Source organism: Pongo pygmaeus, chromosome 3 (assembly GCF_028885625.2).
Source record: "Pongo pygmaeus isolate AG05252 chromosome 3, NHGRI_mPonPyg2-v2.0_pri, whole genome shotgun sequence".
In the NCBI taxonomy this organism is placed as follows: domain Eukaryota; kingdom Metazoa; phylum Chordata; class Mammalia; order Primates; family Hominidae; genus Pongo; species Pongo pygmaeus.
The window spans coordinates 37,174,274-37,191,841 of NC_072376.2; the positions used below are offsets into that span (position 1 = coordinate 37,174,274).

Consider the following 17,568-nt stretch of genomic DNA (forward strand, 5'->3'; position numbering starts at 1 on the left):
GTGAATTACTGATGAGGGCAAAATATCTGCGGTTTGAATATATAAAGGATCTGTAGGTGAGCTCAATGCACAGCTATCTGCTAGTGTTCTCCACTTTATCTAGCCAAGCTGGTGTTCCCCAAGCCTTGCTGACCACCAGAATCAGAACTGAACATCTTGACAAATGCCTAAGATGTACCCCATAAAGTCTAAAGGTCTAACCATAGTTCAGGCTTTGAGAGTGTGTGTGCGTGTGTGTGTGAGAGAGAGAGAGACAGAGAGAGAGAGAGAAAAACAGAGAGATCTGGGTTGGTGGGACGGTTCTTTGTCTATTTGTTTTTAAAAGTCCCCAGGTAATTTTGAACTAGGAAGCCAATGGCTTTTTTTCTGTTGGCTGGAAATCCCAAGCAAATACCTGGGATTTGTGTATTCTTCATTCCTATGGTAATTTCTGAACTTTCTTTTTTGTTTTTTTTTTTTTTTTTGAGACGGAGTCTCACTTTATCTCCAGGCTGAAGTGCAGTGGCCTGATCTCAGCTCATCGCAACCTCCACCTCCCAGGTTCAAGCAATTCTCCTGCCTCAGCCTCCCGAGTAGCTGAGACTACAGGCATATGCCACCACACCCAGCTAATTTTTGTATTTTTAGTAGAGACAGGGTTTCACCACATTGGCCAGGATGATCTCAATCTCCTGACCTTGTGATCCGCCCGCCTCAGCCTCCCAAAGTGCTGGGATTATAGGCGTGAGCCACTGTGCCTGGCCAATTTATGAACTTTCTTACTTTCTTCTTGGAAGCATTTGAGAAAGCTGACAATTGGTCCTTGAAACACTTGACCCACTTGGCTTCCAAGACACCACACTCTGTTTTTCTCCTACAGTTCTCTCTGTGCCTTCTCAGGCACCTCTAAACTTTGGGGTGCCCCAGACTTCAATTCTTGAATAAAGACCAAGTGGGCCAAATTAATGTGCAGCCCATTTGACTTCACCTCACAGCCTCTTCTTCAATACAGAATTTTTGTTTTATATTTTTTAATGAAAGTTATACATGTCCATAATTTAAAGAGTTACATAGTTCTAAAAGGCTCGTTAAGAAAAATGGCAGCCTCTACAACTTCGCCATTTCCAATAATGCAACTACATTTCATTCTTTTCAACCAATTCTTCTGTATTTCCCTCAATAGTTCTGAAGAACATTCCTACATAGATATGCCTTGGTGTTTTTTTGTTTGTTCGTTTTACTTTTAAACACTTATTTCCCACTGCAGCAGACGATTTTACTTTTTATTTTTATTTTTTTGAGACGGGGTCTCACTCTATCACCTAGGCTGGAGTGCAGTGACACAATCAAGCCTTACTGAAGCCTCAACCTCCCAGGTTTAAGTGATCCTCCCACCTCAGCCTCCCAAGTAGCAGGGACCAGAGGCCCAGCTAATTAAAAAAAAAAAATTTTTTTTGATGGGGCATGGTGGCTCATACCTGTAATCCCAGCACTTTGGGAGGCCGAGGGGGGCAGATCACCTGAGGTCAGAAGTTCAAGACCAGCCTGACCAAAATCATCTCTACTAAAAATACAAAATTAGCCGGGTGTGGTGGTGCATGCCTGTAATCCCAGCTACTAAGGAGGCTGAGGCAGAAGAATCGCTTGAACCCGGGAGGTGGAGGTTGTAGTGAGCCAAGATCATGCCATTGTGCTCCAGCCTGGGCAACAAGAGTGAAACTCCATCTCAAAAACAAACAAACAAAAAATTTTTTAGAGATGTGGTCTCTCCCTGTCTTGCCCAGGCTGGTCCCAAACTCCTGGGCTCAAAGCGTTCCCCCTACCTCGGCCTTCCAAAGTGCTGGGGTTACAGGTGTGAATCAAAGTGCCAGGCCTGATTTTACATTTTAAAAAATACGTCTAGACACAGACACACAAACACTCCTCCCAATGTCTCACCCTCCCACTATGTTGTAAGTTTGGTTAGATCAATATTCAGTGTTTCTATTTTATGGCCATGTAAAATGGAAACACTGTTGGCAGCAAAATCATATATTTCCTCTTTTCCTTTCCTGACAATTTATTTCTCTAGAACTTATATAATTGCCTGTTTAAAAGGCTGCCTACATTTCTAATACCTAATGCTAATTTATTCCCAACTTTTCCTACAGTTGAGTCAATCTCCTCTCAGTGCTTTCAAATCCATCAGGTGTTCTACTGTTTTGAACTTTATGAAGCTGTCTCTCCTGGTGCTTTCTGACCTGCTCCATTGGGATTGACTGATAGGTCAGCTGCGCAGAGGTCATTTCAATGTCTTCCTGTAACATGGTTCTAGAGATACTTTTCATTTTTCTCTTATGAATCACCTGTTTCTCAGATCCCATGTCATCTTCTTGGGTTCACTCCCTCATTTGGCAAGAATGCTCTGAAATTTCACTATCATGTGTCTTAATATGGGTCTTAGATGTATTTCATTGGGTACTCAGAAGGCCCTTTTAATTTGGTAATTTACATCTGGGAATTTTTCTTGAATTATTTCTTTGATGATTCTTTCCCTCCACTTTCTCTGCTCTCCTTTTCTGTAATTCCTAAATTACTCCTTTGATTTCTCATTTATAAAACATTTCTCTAGGCTGGGTGTGGTGGCTCATGCCTGTAATCCCAGCACTTTGGGAGACTGGGGCAAGAGGACTCCTTGAGCCCAGGAGTTTGAGACCAGCCTGGGCAAGATGGTGGGACCCCCATCTCTACAAAGAATTTTTAAAAATTAGCTGAGCCTAGTGGCAAATGGCTGTGCTCACAGCTACTCAGGAGGCTGAAGTGGGATGATTGCTTGAGGTCAAGAGGTTGAGGCTGCAGTGAGCTGTGTTTATGCCATTGCACTCCAGCCTGGGCAACAGAGCAAGATCTTGTCAAAAAAAAAAAACAAAAAAAGCTTTTCTCTTTATTTTTTAATTTTTTTTGTTCTGCTTTTAGGAAGACTTCCCGTGCTTTTTCTTCTAAACATTCTTTGGAAATTTTCATTTTTACTATTATGTTTTTAATTTTCATGAACTATTTTCTATTCCCTAAATCTCTTATTTTTAATTATAAGATAATATTCTTATATACATATAATCTCATATTTAATTATAAGAAAAGCACAACTTTTCCTCACCTTTCTTAAGATATTAATTTTGTGGTTTTTTCACATTATCTTTTCCATGCATAATCTTTCACATAATTTTCTTCTTGTGGTTTCCTTATTTTGGCCTTTGTCTTTCATATTGGAGGGTTTGCTCAAAATGTGGTGATTTTTGGCTGTCATCTCATATTTAAGGGTAGGGGACAAAAAGTTGATCAGAAGTTCTGCATGCTATATGGGCTTCACTGTTAGGTGACTTGGCTGAGCATTTCACTGGGGGAACTGTCAACATCAATAGTTCTTCTTCTTTCTTTTTGGGCAGGTTACAATCTCATAAGGTTCTACCAGCATTCCAGGAAAATAGATCAACAAGAAGCATCGGGTGGTATCAATATTCATAGTATATCAATTTTTATTTATTCCTCCTATCTTCACTTTGGTGTCCTGAACTTAATCCATATCTAGGGTTCCTCAGGCAAGAAATCCTCAATGTAAATGCTAGAGAATAAATCTCCAGCCTTCTGCTGGTGTGTGTAGTAAACGGGCAATCACCCCTGACATGGGGTACAAGGAGTCTAGAGGTCTAACTGCTTCTTAAACAGATTTTTGGTCAATCTTTCTGGTCTTAGCCACCTTCACCTTGACTTGCAGAAGTATCTGGGTCTACCACACACCTGAATCTGTGTGTGGTAGAGGGAGTCTACCTTTGAACTAGTTGCTCTTGGTTTTCCCATAGCCAGTGTCAGATTCAGTTCTCTCAAGGCTGCCATGGCAGTCCCCACTCTTCCAACCACTTTCCACCCTCCACAATTTGCTGTGGTTTCCCACCTCGTCTCATTCTCTTTGTCCTTGTGGATTTATATCTTCCAAATATATCCCTTTATTTCCATTTTAGTGTGGTTTTAGAAGAGGTGGAAGTCAATGTATGTGGATAACGTGCTATTTTTGATGCAAAGCCTCACTCCAGGTTTTACCATTAATAAAACTAATATTTAATGTTCATCCATCAGATTGATTCTGTGATTTGGGGTTGTTAACTTACTTTTCTGAGCCTTTTTAAAAATTCTACCTTTCTTGTTCATTATAATCTCTTGCGTCTGTGTATTAGATATATCATTAATGTTACATAAAATTAACCATTCAATGTTTTAGCAAATTCTTGTGAAAAACATTTTAAAGGTTTTTCACATGGTTGAACATGGAATTTTTTTCTCCATTACTAAAACTAAAAACTAATACACACTGCTATGGACTGAATGCTTGTGTCCTCCCAAATTCATATGTTGAAATCCTAACCACCAAGATGATGATATTAGAAGTGGGGCCTTCGGGAGGTGATTGGGTCATGGGAGTAGAGCCCACATGGGTGGAATTAGTGCCCTTATATAAGATGTCAAAGAGAGTCCCCTCACTCCTCCACCATTTGAGGACACAGTGAGAAGGTAGCCCTCAGCAGACAGTGAATCAGCTGGCACTTTGATTTTGGATTTCTCAGCCTCCAGAACTGTGAGAAATAAATTTTTGTTGTTTGTAAGCTACTCCAGTTTATGATATTTCGTTATAGCTGCCTGAATGGACTAAGACACATACATTAAAATGTTAACTGAGCATTAAGACACAAAGATATGGAACAGGATATTTGACATACAGGAATGACTAAACTTATTAAAACCTTTAATTATTTAGATGCCCAACTATATAATTACCTGAACCTTTAATTTCAAAATGAGCCTGTCTACAGCAAATTATATTTGTCAAACTACATTTTAATAAGATCTTATCAAGTCAAATGATGACACTAATTTTTAGAATGTGATAATGACAGGTACTCAAGAATTTTCTGCTTTCTGCAGGTCTTTATCTTTGTGCTAGTCAGAGAACATTTTGTAAAGCAAAATATGAAAACTGTAATGGTAAAAACTTTAAACTTATTTTATGTACATCATGTCTGAAGTTTGTTAAAAAACAAGTGGTTTTCTTAACATTAAGAGGGGGCTAAGAACCCTGATTGTCCCTTACAAAGGACAAAGGGTGGATGTACAATCCTCTTATAGGAAGGATGCCTGAGTCATCTGAAACCATCATAACACACACACACACACACACACACACACACACACACAGAGAGAGAGAGAGAGAGAGAGAAAGAAAGAGACATATTGAGTACTTAAATCATTGAAAGAAAATGGGATTAGAAAGAAGTTGAATACCAGTTAGTATGGGAAAGTCTACAGGTTTAAAATTCTTTTTTCTTGACTTAAACACTGTATTTGTACATTATCACACTGCTGTAAAGAAATACCTGAGACCGAGTAATTAATTTATGAAGAAAAGAGGTTTAATTGGCTCACAGTCCACAGGCTCTACAGGAAGCATGTCTGGGGAGGCCATAGGAAACTTACAACCAAGGCAGAAGGTAAAGAGGAAGGTGAAGAGGAAGGCGGCATGTGTTCATGTGACCACAGCAGGAAGAAGAGAGAGAGGAGAGGTGCTACACACTTTTAAACAATCAGATCTTGTGATAACTCACTCACTATAATGAGAATAGGGCCAAAGGGGAAATCCACCCCATGATCCAATCACCTCCAACCAGGCTTCAACTCCAACATAGGGGATTACAATACGACATGAGATTTGGGCAGGGACACAGATGCAAACCATATCAAACACGATGTTCCTTTAAGAATTTAAGGCTGTATGATCCACCTTAAATTATGACTTGTGGGTTATCTTTGACACATAAGTTTATTTGAGGCCAGTATTTCTTTTAAGAGTACACCTAGGTCTCCTATGTAATATTGTTCACTTTAGGAAATACAGACTAAATTCCATATGATGCAGGTGCAATTAGAAACGATAGAGGTGAGAAGGTAGCAGATCAAGGTAATTTTGATGAAAAAGAACAACACAACGGATCAGGCAGCTTCATCTGGAGCACAGCAATTTACACAGTGGCTGCCCTAACAGGCTAAATATTCAGTTTCCAAAACAGTGATGTTTCAGAAACATCAGGAATTATGTGGTGCTCAGGAAACAAAACAAAACAAAAATCCAACTTTCCCTTCCTGCGAAGTCTCTTAAATTTAACTCTTTGTAGAGGTGCTTCTTAAAAAAAAAAAAAAAAAAGTGTCAGGCTCAGTTCCAAGCTGGAATGAGTATACTAGCACTTTAGGGGGTGCTGAAGTTTTCAAACACAAATCTCTTACACAGCTTTATCCTCACACATTCTGAGGATGTGGTCAAGGCATCTCTCTGACCAAGGCAGAAACTAAAGCGCACGGCAATTCAGTGACAGTGCTTCTCTATGTTCACCAGCAACTTCATGCCTGGTTAATCATCCAAATGCCCCAGGCAAAAGGACACAATGATGCTTAATTGAACACCAACCCCCTAATGAGAATGAATGACCCCTTCCCTGAGATCTAGGGACAGGTGGCGAGGTGTGCTGGACAACTGGGCACTGGCAGGAGGAAAAAGAGCAGAGGAAGGTGGAGCCAAGGATCACAGACCAGCTCTGGTGTTGAACTTTTAATATTAGAAGACCTAGTGGTAGTTTAAGTGCAAAGAATTATTAAAATTAGTAATGAGAGAAAAATCAGACAATTTCATGAATTTAATGAAAATAGGCATAAATAGGCCGGGCACGGTGGCTCACGCCTGTAATCCCAGCGCTTTGGGAGGCCGAGGCGGGCGGATCACCTGAGGTCAGGAATTCGAGACCAGCCTGGCCAACATGGTGAAACCCCGTCTCTACTAAAAATACAAAAATTAGCCGGGCATGGTGGCGTGTGCCTGTAATCCCAGCTACCATGGAGGCTGAGGCAGGAGAATCGCTGGAACCCGGGAGGCAGTGGCTGCAGTGAGCCAAAATCGCACCACTGCACTCCAGCCTATGTGACAGATCAAGACTCCGTCTCAAAAAAAAAAAAAAAAAAAAAAAGGAAAAAGAAAAAGAAAATAGGCACAAATAATAGATATTTTAAATTTTTACTGAGAAAGATCATTAAACTCCAGAGGGTCTGCCAAAAAAGATTTGTTGTTGGTGTACTTTGAGTTTATGGCCAGTAATGAGTACACTGATAAAGTCTACTGGCACATTATTTACTCATTCTCTCATCAGCCTTGAAATTGGGACACTGAGATAATCGTGATGAGACAGTTTTCTTCATTAAATCAGAAAGGTTCATTTGTTTTAGAGAAAAGTTTTGTGTAGGTTTCACACCTGTGTCTTATATTATTATTATTTTCTATGTTTCTTTTTTCTTTCTTTTTTTTTTAGAGTTGTCAGAAATTTTTATTTATTTAAAGAAGTAACATTGGTTATTGATTAGACATATATCATTATGGTTTAGGGTATGAGATATAGTGTCCAATGCAGTATTATTAGTTTAATATATATCTACTTGTGGCAATAGTGAACAGCTTCAAGAGATGAATACATAACTTAAATGGGAGAATAACATAACTGCACTTTCATTTCAATGTCTGAGTTTGATAATCAAAAGGACTTGCATTTTTAGATAAAAATTTTCTATTTCCCAAATCTCAAGACCTGGATACAAAATGTAGAGCTGCAGATTTAGGGACCGAATGGCTGGAGTAGCAGCAGGTGTTACCTGCACATTTGTGAACATTTTACCATGAGAAAAAATGGGAAAGTGGAGATTCTCATGTCTGCATGTGTACTCAATGAAAACGTTACTCTGATTAGGTTTGTGGGCCCCATGGTCTCTGAATCAGTTTCAGGTCTGAAGACAACAAGAGTCATTGAGATAAAATGATTGATTGTTGCCCAGTGAAGTTGGTAGAAATTTGGTCTAGTCTCTCTAGAAGTGACGGTAGAGGACTATAGATACCAAATAGGCAGAAACAGTTCTGCCTGCATATTTAGGGGACAGCATGCACTTTGTTGCACAAGTGTGAGTTGACTGGAAGTCTGAGAGGGAAAGTCCTCTTTAGAGTAAATTCCGGTTGGCACCTTATGTGTTTATATCATGTCTGGTAATTATAGACAGTGTTTGGAAAAAATAATTAAAAGAATTTTCTCCAGCCCCAGAAAAACTCCACAATAGAACAGAAAGAAAACTGTTTTATGTGACATGCATCATAGTCAATCTGCTTAAGAGACTGAAGAGACAGAAAGATGGTCACCAAAATTAGTCCACAAGTAGAAGAATTTCCAGCACCATGTCATACATAGTTCATCCTAAATTCACATGGAGATTGAAGAGGCCATCTGTATATGCTAATTGTTTATATTCAATAACAAAAAAACTTTTCACATCTTCATAACAGGAGGCAGTTTAGCAGCTTGAAGCCAGGTACTTGCTGAAGGTAGGCTTTCACTGTGCTACAAAAATGGTTGAAAAGTATTCTATCCTTTTGGCTATTTACATTTTAGAGCAGTGGCTCTGTGCTCCATGGCACTGGGCTACAGCACTTGCTTGCTTTTTCCTGGTTGCTAGTGTCCTCTCTTGACCTCTATCATCTGCAACTGAGGCACAGTCTTGAGCACAGCTCAGTTTATGTGAACCCCATTTCCCACAGCAGCACTCTAGTGTCACATCAGACAGGAAAGCCTGAGCTGCAGGAGAGCCTGCAGGCCTTGTGAGTAGAACTGCACCTTCACAAGAATGGGAATGTGACCAGTGTTTCAGCCCGTTTTTAATTATCATGGTGACATGGAAAAAAATTCGGATGAATTTCCAGCATGAGTACAGATAGAGATATCTCCAAAAGTTCTCACTGTGACAGCCTACCTCATAGCATAAGGGACCCAGTGATTCATTCTTCAACAAATACTTACTGAACATCTGTTACAAACCAAGCACTGTTGTAGGTGCTGAAGGCTGAGTTAGGAAAAAACAGCAGAAAAGACAGTCAATATTTTTTAAATTAAATTTATAACAGCATGGGAAGGAGTGATAAACACTTTGCAGAAAAACAAAGTAGGAGAAGAGAGTGGTGAAGATCCCATTTTAGGTACAGTCAACAAGAGAGCCAATGGTATATTGGCGACAGTTCATCCTTGTTCATGAGAGCACACTCTTCAATTTTTAGGAATTGTGAGAACAGGATGTTAATCACAGATATTAATACGGTTTTCTGTGTCCCCGCCCAAATCTCATGTCAAATTGTAATGTCCAATGTCGGAGGTGAGGCCTGGTGGGAGGTGATTGGATCATGGGTGAGGCGGGTGGATTTCCCCCTTGGCACTGTCCTCACAACAGTGAGCGTGTTCTCAGGAGATCTGGTTGTTTAAAAGTGTGTGGCACTTCCCCACTCTCTCTCTTCCTCCTGCTCAGCCCTTGTGAAGTGCCAGCTCCCTCTTCACCTTCCATCATTGTAGGTTTCCTGAGGCCTCCCCAGAAGCTGAGCAGGTGCTAGCATCATGCTTCCTTTAGAGCCTGTGGGACGTGAGCCACTTTTCATCATAAATTATCCAGTCTCAGGTATTTCTTTACAGCAGTGTGAGAACAATCTAATACTGCCATTATTGAAGATTCAATTATATAAACTTCAAAGTCAACATATTATATTAAAAACAAAGGTAATAAATACTCAAACTCAGCATCTTCTATGTAGATTCCTGACTATTACCATGATCTATGCCCTTTAAGTCATTTACATCTATGATACCTCTGTACTGGAAATATTATATAATGGTGTGCTGCTCCAATCTCTTCCCAACTCTGTGTTCAGTGATAGCACATTGTAGTTTTAAATCGGCTATGATGGATGTATTTACACCATGGAAATTGGCAAATACTATCAGTCAGGGCTTTTTATCCCAGGGAGCCAGTTGTTAAACATTTACCAGCATTTTACAGAAGAGAGATCTTTCTGACGAGCTAGTATTTGAGCAGAAGCCTGAATTAAATGTGGGAATATCTGGGGGAGGGCAATGCAGATATAGGCCTTAGACCAGCAATTGCTTGACATGTTCGAGGATCAGCCCAGAGAACAGCATGGCTCTAGGTAGGTAAAGACAAATAAGATGCCATTTCTGTCCTCCAGAAAGTCAGTCCAGTGAGGGAGAGACCATAAACAGAAAATGATAATGAAATGAGCTTACAGGAAAGACAGAAGGGAGTGGAACACGCTAAAGAACACCAGAGATTGACCAGGCGTGGTGGCTCACACCTGTAATCCCAGCACTTTGGGAGGCCGAAGTGGGCAGATCACTTGAGGTCAGGAGTTTGAGGTCAGCCTGAACAACATGGTGAAACACCATCTCTACTAAAAAAATAAACAAAAAAGTTAGCCGGGCATGGTGGTGTGTACCTGTAATCCCAGCTACTGGGGAAGCTGAGGCAGGGGAATCGCTTGAACCCGGGAGGCGGAGGTTGCAGTGAGCTGAGATCGCACCACTACACTCCAGCCCGGGTGACAGAGCAAGACTCTGTCTCAAAAAAAAAAAAAAAACACCAGAGATGCAATCAGCAAAATCCAGACTGGGAAACCCTATAGGACAGACAATCTAGTTTCTTCAACAAATCAACTGCAAGGAAATTGAGGCAGAATCTGTAAAATAAAAGGGACCTCAAAGACATATGAAGCCATGGGAAGATTATTTGGTGCCTGATTCAAACAAACTGCAAAAAAATTATAAAATTAAGATTTAGCCTTTAGGCCGGAACCGCCATCTTCCAGTAATTCACCAAAATGACGAACACAAAGAGAAAGAGGAGAGGCACCCGATATATGTTCTCCAGGCCTTTTAGAAAACATGGAGTTGTTCCTTTGGCCATGTATATGCGAATCGATAAGAAAGGTGATATTGTAAACATCAAGGGAATGGGTACTGTTCAAAAAGGAATGCCCCACAAGTGTCACCATGGCAAAACTGGAGGAGTCTACAGTGTTACCCAGCATGCTGTTGGCATTGTTGTAAACAAACAAGGAAAAGATTCTTGCCAAGAGAATTAATGTGCGTATTGAGCACATTAAGCACTCTAAGAGCTGAGATAGCTTCCTGAAACGCGTGAAGGAAAATGATCAGAAAAAGAAAGAAGCCAAAGAGAAAGATACCTGGGTTCAACTAAAGCGCCAGCTTGCTCCACCCAGAGAAGCACACTTTGTGAGAACCAATGGGAAGGAGCCTGAGCTGCTGGAACCTATTCCCTATGAATTCATGGCATAATAGGTGTTAAAAAAGAAAAATAAAGGACCTCTGGGCTGTAAAAAAAAAAAAAAAAAAAAGATTTAAGTTAAAAGTATAATTAATATAAATTACAGATATGTGGAAATTTAAACATTAAAGGGACATTTGATGGTATTTAAAAATTACTACTTTAATTTGTAAAATTTTAGGTGAGATAATGGTTTTGTGGTTATCTTCAAATGTTTTTATGTTTCAGAGATACATGCCAAAATATGTATAAGTGAAATGATATGATATCTGGTACCTTCCTCCAACTAACACAGGAAGGGGAAGTGGGTGGATGAAACAAGATTGGCCATGAATTGATCATTGTTGAGCTGCGTGGTGGTTACATAAGGATCAATTTCGTAAATAATTAAAACTCCATAATAAAAAGTTTTGGAAGAACTTTTTCCGGACTGGATACAAAGGGACTGATAGAATCGCTGACAAGGTATTTGAGGGCATTGGGAAGACTTCCAAGGAAATTGGGACACTCATGTGAAAGCGTTCCTAGGCAGCAAGAGAGCATGAACAAACTAAGTTATTTTAAGCATCACCTAACATCATCGATATCAAACATGGTTAGTATTTGTTTTTCATCAAGAGCAGGCTATTATCACATGGAAACAGGTTGCCAGAGTTCATGGAACTTCCTTTGAAATGGATATGTGTAGAAATGGGCTGAGTGAAACAGGAGAGGGACTGAACGTTTGACTGGGATATCAGGAGATCCAGAGTGACAATCCCGGCTCTGTCATTAACCAGCCGTATGTCTTGGAGAAAGGCTCTTAAATTTCGGGTATTTCCATTTCCTTGTTTACAAAACAAGAAGGCCAGACTTATTCCCTGAGAACCCTTCTTCAATCTACTATTCTACGTGGGTTTCCACAGACATAAAATGATAACCGTGTGGTCATATGCAAGAAATTATCAGCTTCAGGTCTCTGTAGCATCATTGTCAGAACCTCCAATGTCAGCATCTTTGCTACAGGCGACCCCAGAAAAGTCCCTGACACAACCGTCTGCTTCACATGAGAAGCAGATGGGAGGAATAGAGTGTGACTGCGTGCATTGTTTTTCAACACAGTAACTAAAATCTTGGGGCCCTTCTCAGTAAGAGAAGAGAATTTATTTACCATTTGGCAACTTACTAGTTAAAAGTTCCTCCCTACTTGGAAACTACACTTGCTTTATTTCCTTGTTTCCATAAAAGAATATTGAAAAATCTGCTTCTTGGTGTCTCAAATGAAGTTAAAATAGTTCTGATTGGATATTACCGTGGGCCCACAATTTCTAATATAATAAAAGGTGCCTGGCCAGGCGTGGTGGCTTACGCCTGTAATCCCAGCACTTTGGAAGGCCAAGGTGGGTAGATCACCAGGTCAGGAGTTCAAGACCAGCCTGGCCAACATAGTGAAACCCCATCTCTACTAAAAATACAAAAATTAGCCGAGTGTGGTGGCACACACCTGTAGTCCCAGCTACTCGGGAGGCTGAGGCAGGAAAATCAATTGAACCCAGGAGGCAGAGGTCGCAGTGAGCCAAGATCACGCCATTGCACTCCAGCCTGGGTAACAGAATGAGACTCCATCTCAAAGAAAAAAAAAGGTGCCAAAATAACTTCCTTAGACACCCCTCCCCACATGTTTTGAACCATAGTAGAGACTCAGCTGCAACCATCCCTATCACGGAAGGACAGATATGAACTCTGAGGCCCAGAACTGCTGGATATTTAGAGACCCACCAGCCCCCGTCCTACCTTGGCAGAAGACTGGAAGCTGCAGACTCGTCTGGGAAAACTGGCATTTGAGAGGAAAACAAGGGTGAGTGAGATCAGCCTGGGTCTGTGATTCTCCATGTCCCGCAATTTTTTCCAGAGCATGACTGAGAAGAAGGTTTATCTGGTGCGGAGAAAAGAGACAGCCTGAGTGTGGTGAACCTGCAGACCACCTAACATTTGGGGAAACTGAGGCAGCCTGTCCTTCTCTTCTTCTCTGTGCTCCAGCCTCTCAGGCTTTGCAGTCAGGGGAAGGACCACACTCTCACATTAACTACATCCTTCCCTCACATCTCTCTTAAGCTTCCAGTGCTCAGGCAAGCTTCCTGACTGAGGTGACCTCTGTTAACCTGCAGCCTCATGACATCTCTCTGCTTTCCTTCCAGCATTTTACCAGTTTATAATTATGTATTAACTGCTGTGATTACATGATTAATATGCCTCTCCCATGACACTAAACAGATATCACAGATCCTGGATATATATTTTTTCTTTTTAAAATTGAAGAACACACTAGCCAGGCATGGTGGCTCATCCCTGTAATCCCAACACTTTGGGAGGCTGAAGTGGGCGGATCACTTGAGGTCAGGAGTTCATGACCAGCCTGGCCAACATGGCGAAATCTGTTCTCTACTAAAAATACAAAAAAAAAAAAAAAAAGGCTGGGCGTGGTGGCTCACACATATAATCCCAGCTACTCAGGAGGCTGAGGCAGGAGAATCACTTGAACCCAGGAGATGGAGGTTGCAGTGAGCTGAGATCCCACCATTGCACTCCAGCCTGGGTGACAGAGCAAGACTCTGTCACAAATAAATAAATAAATAAATAAATAAATAAGCCAGGCATGGTGGCATGCTCCTGTAATCCCAGCTACTCAGGAGGCTGAGGCATGAGAATCTCTTGAACCCAGGAGGCAGAGGTTACAGTGAGCCGAGATCGCACCACTGTACTCCAGCCTGGGTGACAGAGCCACACTGTGTCTCAAAAAATAATAATAAAATAAAGTTGAAGAACATACAGAAAATGCACAACTCATAAGATTGCAGCTTAGTGAGTATTACAAAGTGAACACACCTGTTGACCATTGTCCAGGTCAAGAAACAGAACAGTCCCAGAACCTCAGAAGGCACTTTCCCTCCTTCCCAAAGCTACCACTCTGCTGACATCCATAGGTTAGTTTTGCCTCTTTAGTTTTTAATCTTAAAACTTAAAAAAAAGAGATATAACTTACATACAGTGAACTTTACCCTTTATATCCTACAGTTCTATAAGTTTTGATAAAAGTAAACCCCAAACTCAATCAAGATACGGAACAGTTCCACAACTCCCTCAAATTCCCTTGTGCCCTTGGTAGTCAATCCCTCCCCCCACCCCCAGTTCTTGAAAATCACTGATTTGTTTCCTTTCCCTATAATTTTATATATTTCGGTGGTTTTTTTTTTTTTTTTTTCTTCAGTGTCTCCCTCTGTCTCCCAGGCTGGAGAGCAGTGGCGCAATCAGGGCTCACTGCAGCCTCCACCTCCCAGGCTCAAGCGATCCTCCCTCCTCAGGACTCCCTCCAGCTCCCCCACCACAAAATAGCTGGGACTACAGATGAATGATCCAGTATTTTGTGGTGAGGGGGTATGGAGGTGGGTGTTTGAACTCTGTCCCTCAGTGTTGTGTATAACAGTAGTTCACTTGCATTGCTCTATCAATGTGCCATGATTTATTTATATGAATTGGTATGGGTATACTACCAAGTATTTATCCATTGTATTGTCGATGGTCATCTGGGTTGTTTCCAGTTTGAGGCTTTTACAAATAATGCTGCCAGAAATATTCTTGCACGTGCTTTTTTATGCTTATGGGTATGCTTCTTCTTTATGGCTTGGTGATACCAGCATCAGGAAGATAAGCTCCTATGTTAGTTTCCATAAGTTTCACGCTACTATGGAATGAGACCACCACTTCTGCTGTCCTTCCCAGCTTCTCCCCCACCTCCGCTTTTCCCTAGTTTGTAAGACAGGAGAAAAGAGAGAAAGCAAAAAGTTGGAAAAAAACAGAAGTAAGATAAATAGCTAGGCGACCTTGGCGCCACCACCTGGCCCTGGTGGTTAAAATAATAATAATAATATTAACCCCTGACCAAAACTACTGGTGTTATCTGTAAATTCCAGACATCGTATGAGAAAGCACTGTAAAACTTTTTGTTCTGTTAGCTGATGTATGCAGCCCCCCAGTCACGTTCCTCACGCTTACTTGATCTATCATGACCCTTTCACGTAGACCCCTTAGGGCTGTAAGCCCTTAAAATGGCTAGGAATTTCTTTTTCACGGAGCTTGGCTCTTAAGACGCGAGTCTGCCAACGCTCCCGGCGGAATAAAAACCTCTTCCTTCTTTAATCCGGTGTCTGAGGAGTTTTGTCTGCTGCTCGTCCTGCTACACTACCTTTCGCACGTAGAGCTACAATTGATCTGGAATTCAGAGCTGTGTGATGGGACATAGGGGGCCAAGTTCCCTTTTTTCTTTTCCCTACGTGGATATCCCGTTGACCCAGCACCATTAACTAAAAATAGTTTCTTCCTGTGCTCTGCAGCCCCGCCTCTGAAATAAATTGTCCATACACGTGTATTTTTGTTTCTGGTCCCTATCTTATGTTCCACTGGTCTTCCTACTTTGCTCTTCTTCTTCAAGATTTTTTCTGGCTGTTCTTGACCCTCTGAGTTTCTACATAATCTTCAGGCCCCTATCTGGGTGCACTTCCTGGTATCCCAGCATCTGACGTGCCTGGCGCGCAGCAGGAACTCAGGGCTGGCTGTAGCCTGGATGCATCAGAGACGATGGCAAAGCCTTCCCACATGTGCCAGGTTCCAGCAACCCACCCTAGCCCCGCAATTCCTCTTCGCTCACTCCCACCCCCCGCGGCGCACCCGCAAACGGCAAGGAGGCGTGCCCGCTGCGGCGCGCGTCACTTTCCCCAGGACCGACTGGCTCCGCCGCGGCTCTCCCCACCCCCGCCTCCGCCTCCACCTCTTGGGGCCGGGCCGGAAGGGAGACCTCACCGCCTGCTTCCCTCCGCCGCGGCAGCACAAGCTCAGCGATGGCGGCTCCAGAAGGCAGCGGTCTAGGTGAGGACGCCCGGCTGGACCAGGAGACGGCCCAGTGGCTGCGCTGGGACAAGGTGAGGGGCACCAGCAGGCGGGGAGCGCCCGGAGCGGGGTCGGGTGCTCTGCCCTCTCCAGGCGCGGCGCTGCGTGCGCTGCCTGAGCTGCCTTCCCGCCCAGTGCATCCCGCTTCTCCCCCGGGAAGACCCAGGAGCGTGCGGTCGCTGCTAGGCTTCCTTCGGCCTGGCCGGCATGTGGCACGTTCGGAGTTAGGCCGGGAAGGCTTGTCCCCGGACGAAACCAGCTATCCGGCCGGCCGGACTGCAAGTTCGGAGTAGAGGAGCGAGCCAGGGTGGTGTAAGCGCGGCCAGACCCTGGACGCTGTCTAGTTGAGGGGCGCACGCCTTACTGTCACTCATACCGCTGGCTCGTCGTCGGTAGTCGGCTGTGCATCCCCATGGACCCAGAATCGCTCCGTCCCGCGTGTTCCTTTGGCCGCTGAGACCTTTGCAGAGCAGCGTTCTGGTCCGGTCCTCCCATCCCGAGGGCTTGGTTACAAACGTGTGTCGTCCTCCCGGGTGGGCCCGCCTGGCTTCAGGAGTCCGCCTTAGAACTTTGACTGCCAGGGAGGCACACTTGGGACACAGCACGGTTTTCTCTTTCTTCATTCCGTTTCTTAGAATCAGGAACCCAGCTCTGGACATCACTCCCTCTCCTCTCTAAACTTGCGTCTCGCCCTTTCTACTTGTTCTGCTTGCTATTCGGTTTTCTCGGAATGTCCCTCGCTGCTCTCCTGCTGAACTTGTTTCTCCCGTTGTGACTCATATTTTGTGCCTGAACTTAAATGTGGCTTACGTAGAGAGTCAGTCCTTCCTTGGCTCCGAAGCGTTAAATTATTTATCCCTAATATTCACTCTAAACGGTCTGTTTATTTTCCTTTATAGCTCTTATTACAAATGGTAAAAACAAAAAACTCCAGAAACACTTGTTTGTAGGTTTGTTTAATGTCTGTCTCCAGGGCCGACTTCAGGGGCGAGAGACCCCTGCAGTCTCACAGGACTCGCGCTCCTAGAAGGGCCCACTGTTGTTTTAATGTCCTGCTATCCTGTCTTGAAAATCTTAATGGTAAAACAAGAGTTCACCCATTTTCATTGTGCACTGGACCTCCGTAAATTATGTGGCCAGGCCTCTCTGTTCTCACTACCTTGGTTTGTGGTGCCTGGCATAGGCACAGTGCATGACACATAGTAGGTCACTGAAATACTTGAATGAACAAAGCAGATTACAAGGTCAGTAGGGGTCAGGTCTTTGTCTTTATTTACCATTCTCTGGCCCCTACAAAGAAAATGTCAGCAAATCCCATTTCCAGGATGCTATTGGCAACTGCTTGGGGGCGTTTTTCTTTTCCTGGGAAGATAACCTTGTGATTCTCAAGGGAAGAAAAATGTTTCCATTTCTGATAACTTGTAACTTGCA

General features: G+C 42.7%; 1 protein-coding gene, 1 long non-coding RNA gene and 1 pseudogene across 5 annotated transcripts in view; 2 read left to right on the forward strand and 1 right to left on the reverse strand.

Moving 5' to 3' along the window:
• Positions 1-8,975: 8,975 nt before the first annotated feature.
• LOC134739406 (uncharacterized) lies at positions 8,976-14,997 on the reverse strand. The gene is made up of 3 exons (XR_010126033.1): positions 14,745-14,997; positions 12,988-13,129; positions 8,976-9,489 (listed from the first exon to the last, which is right to left on the reverse strand). It is a non-coding gene; the product is annotated as an uncharacterized LOC134739406 (long non-coding RNA).
• Positions 10,745-11,256, forward strand: LOC129035285 (large ribosomal subunit protein eL21-like; annotated as a pseudogene).
• The window catches only part of PGM2 (phosphoglucomutase 2), a 36,538-nt gene continuing 33,434 nt past the window's right edge, over positions 14,465-17,568 (forward strand). For all 4 annotated transcript variants that reach the window (XR_008502161.2, XM_054485562.2, XM_054485563.2 and 1 more), the window contains exon 1: positions 14,465-16,169. Coding sequence is in view for 3 of the 4 variants with exons in the window: in XM_054485562.2 (XP_054341537.1) it covers positions 16,089-16,169 (81 nt within the window). In the remaining variant the exon portion in view is untranslated. The remainder of the gene's footprint in view (positions 16,170-17,568) is intronic.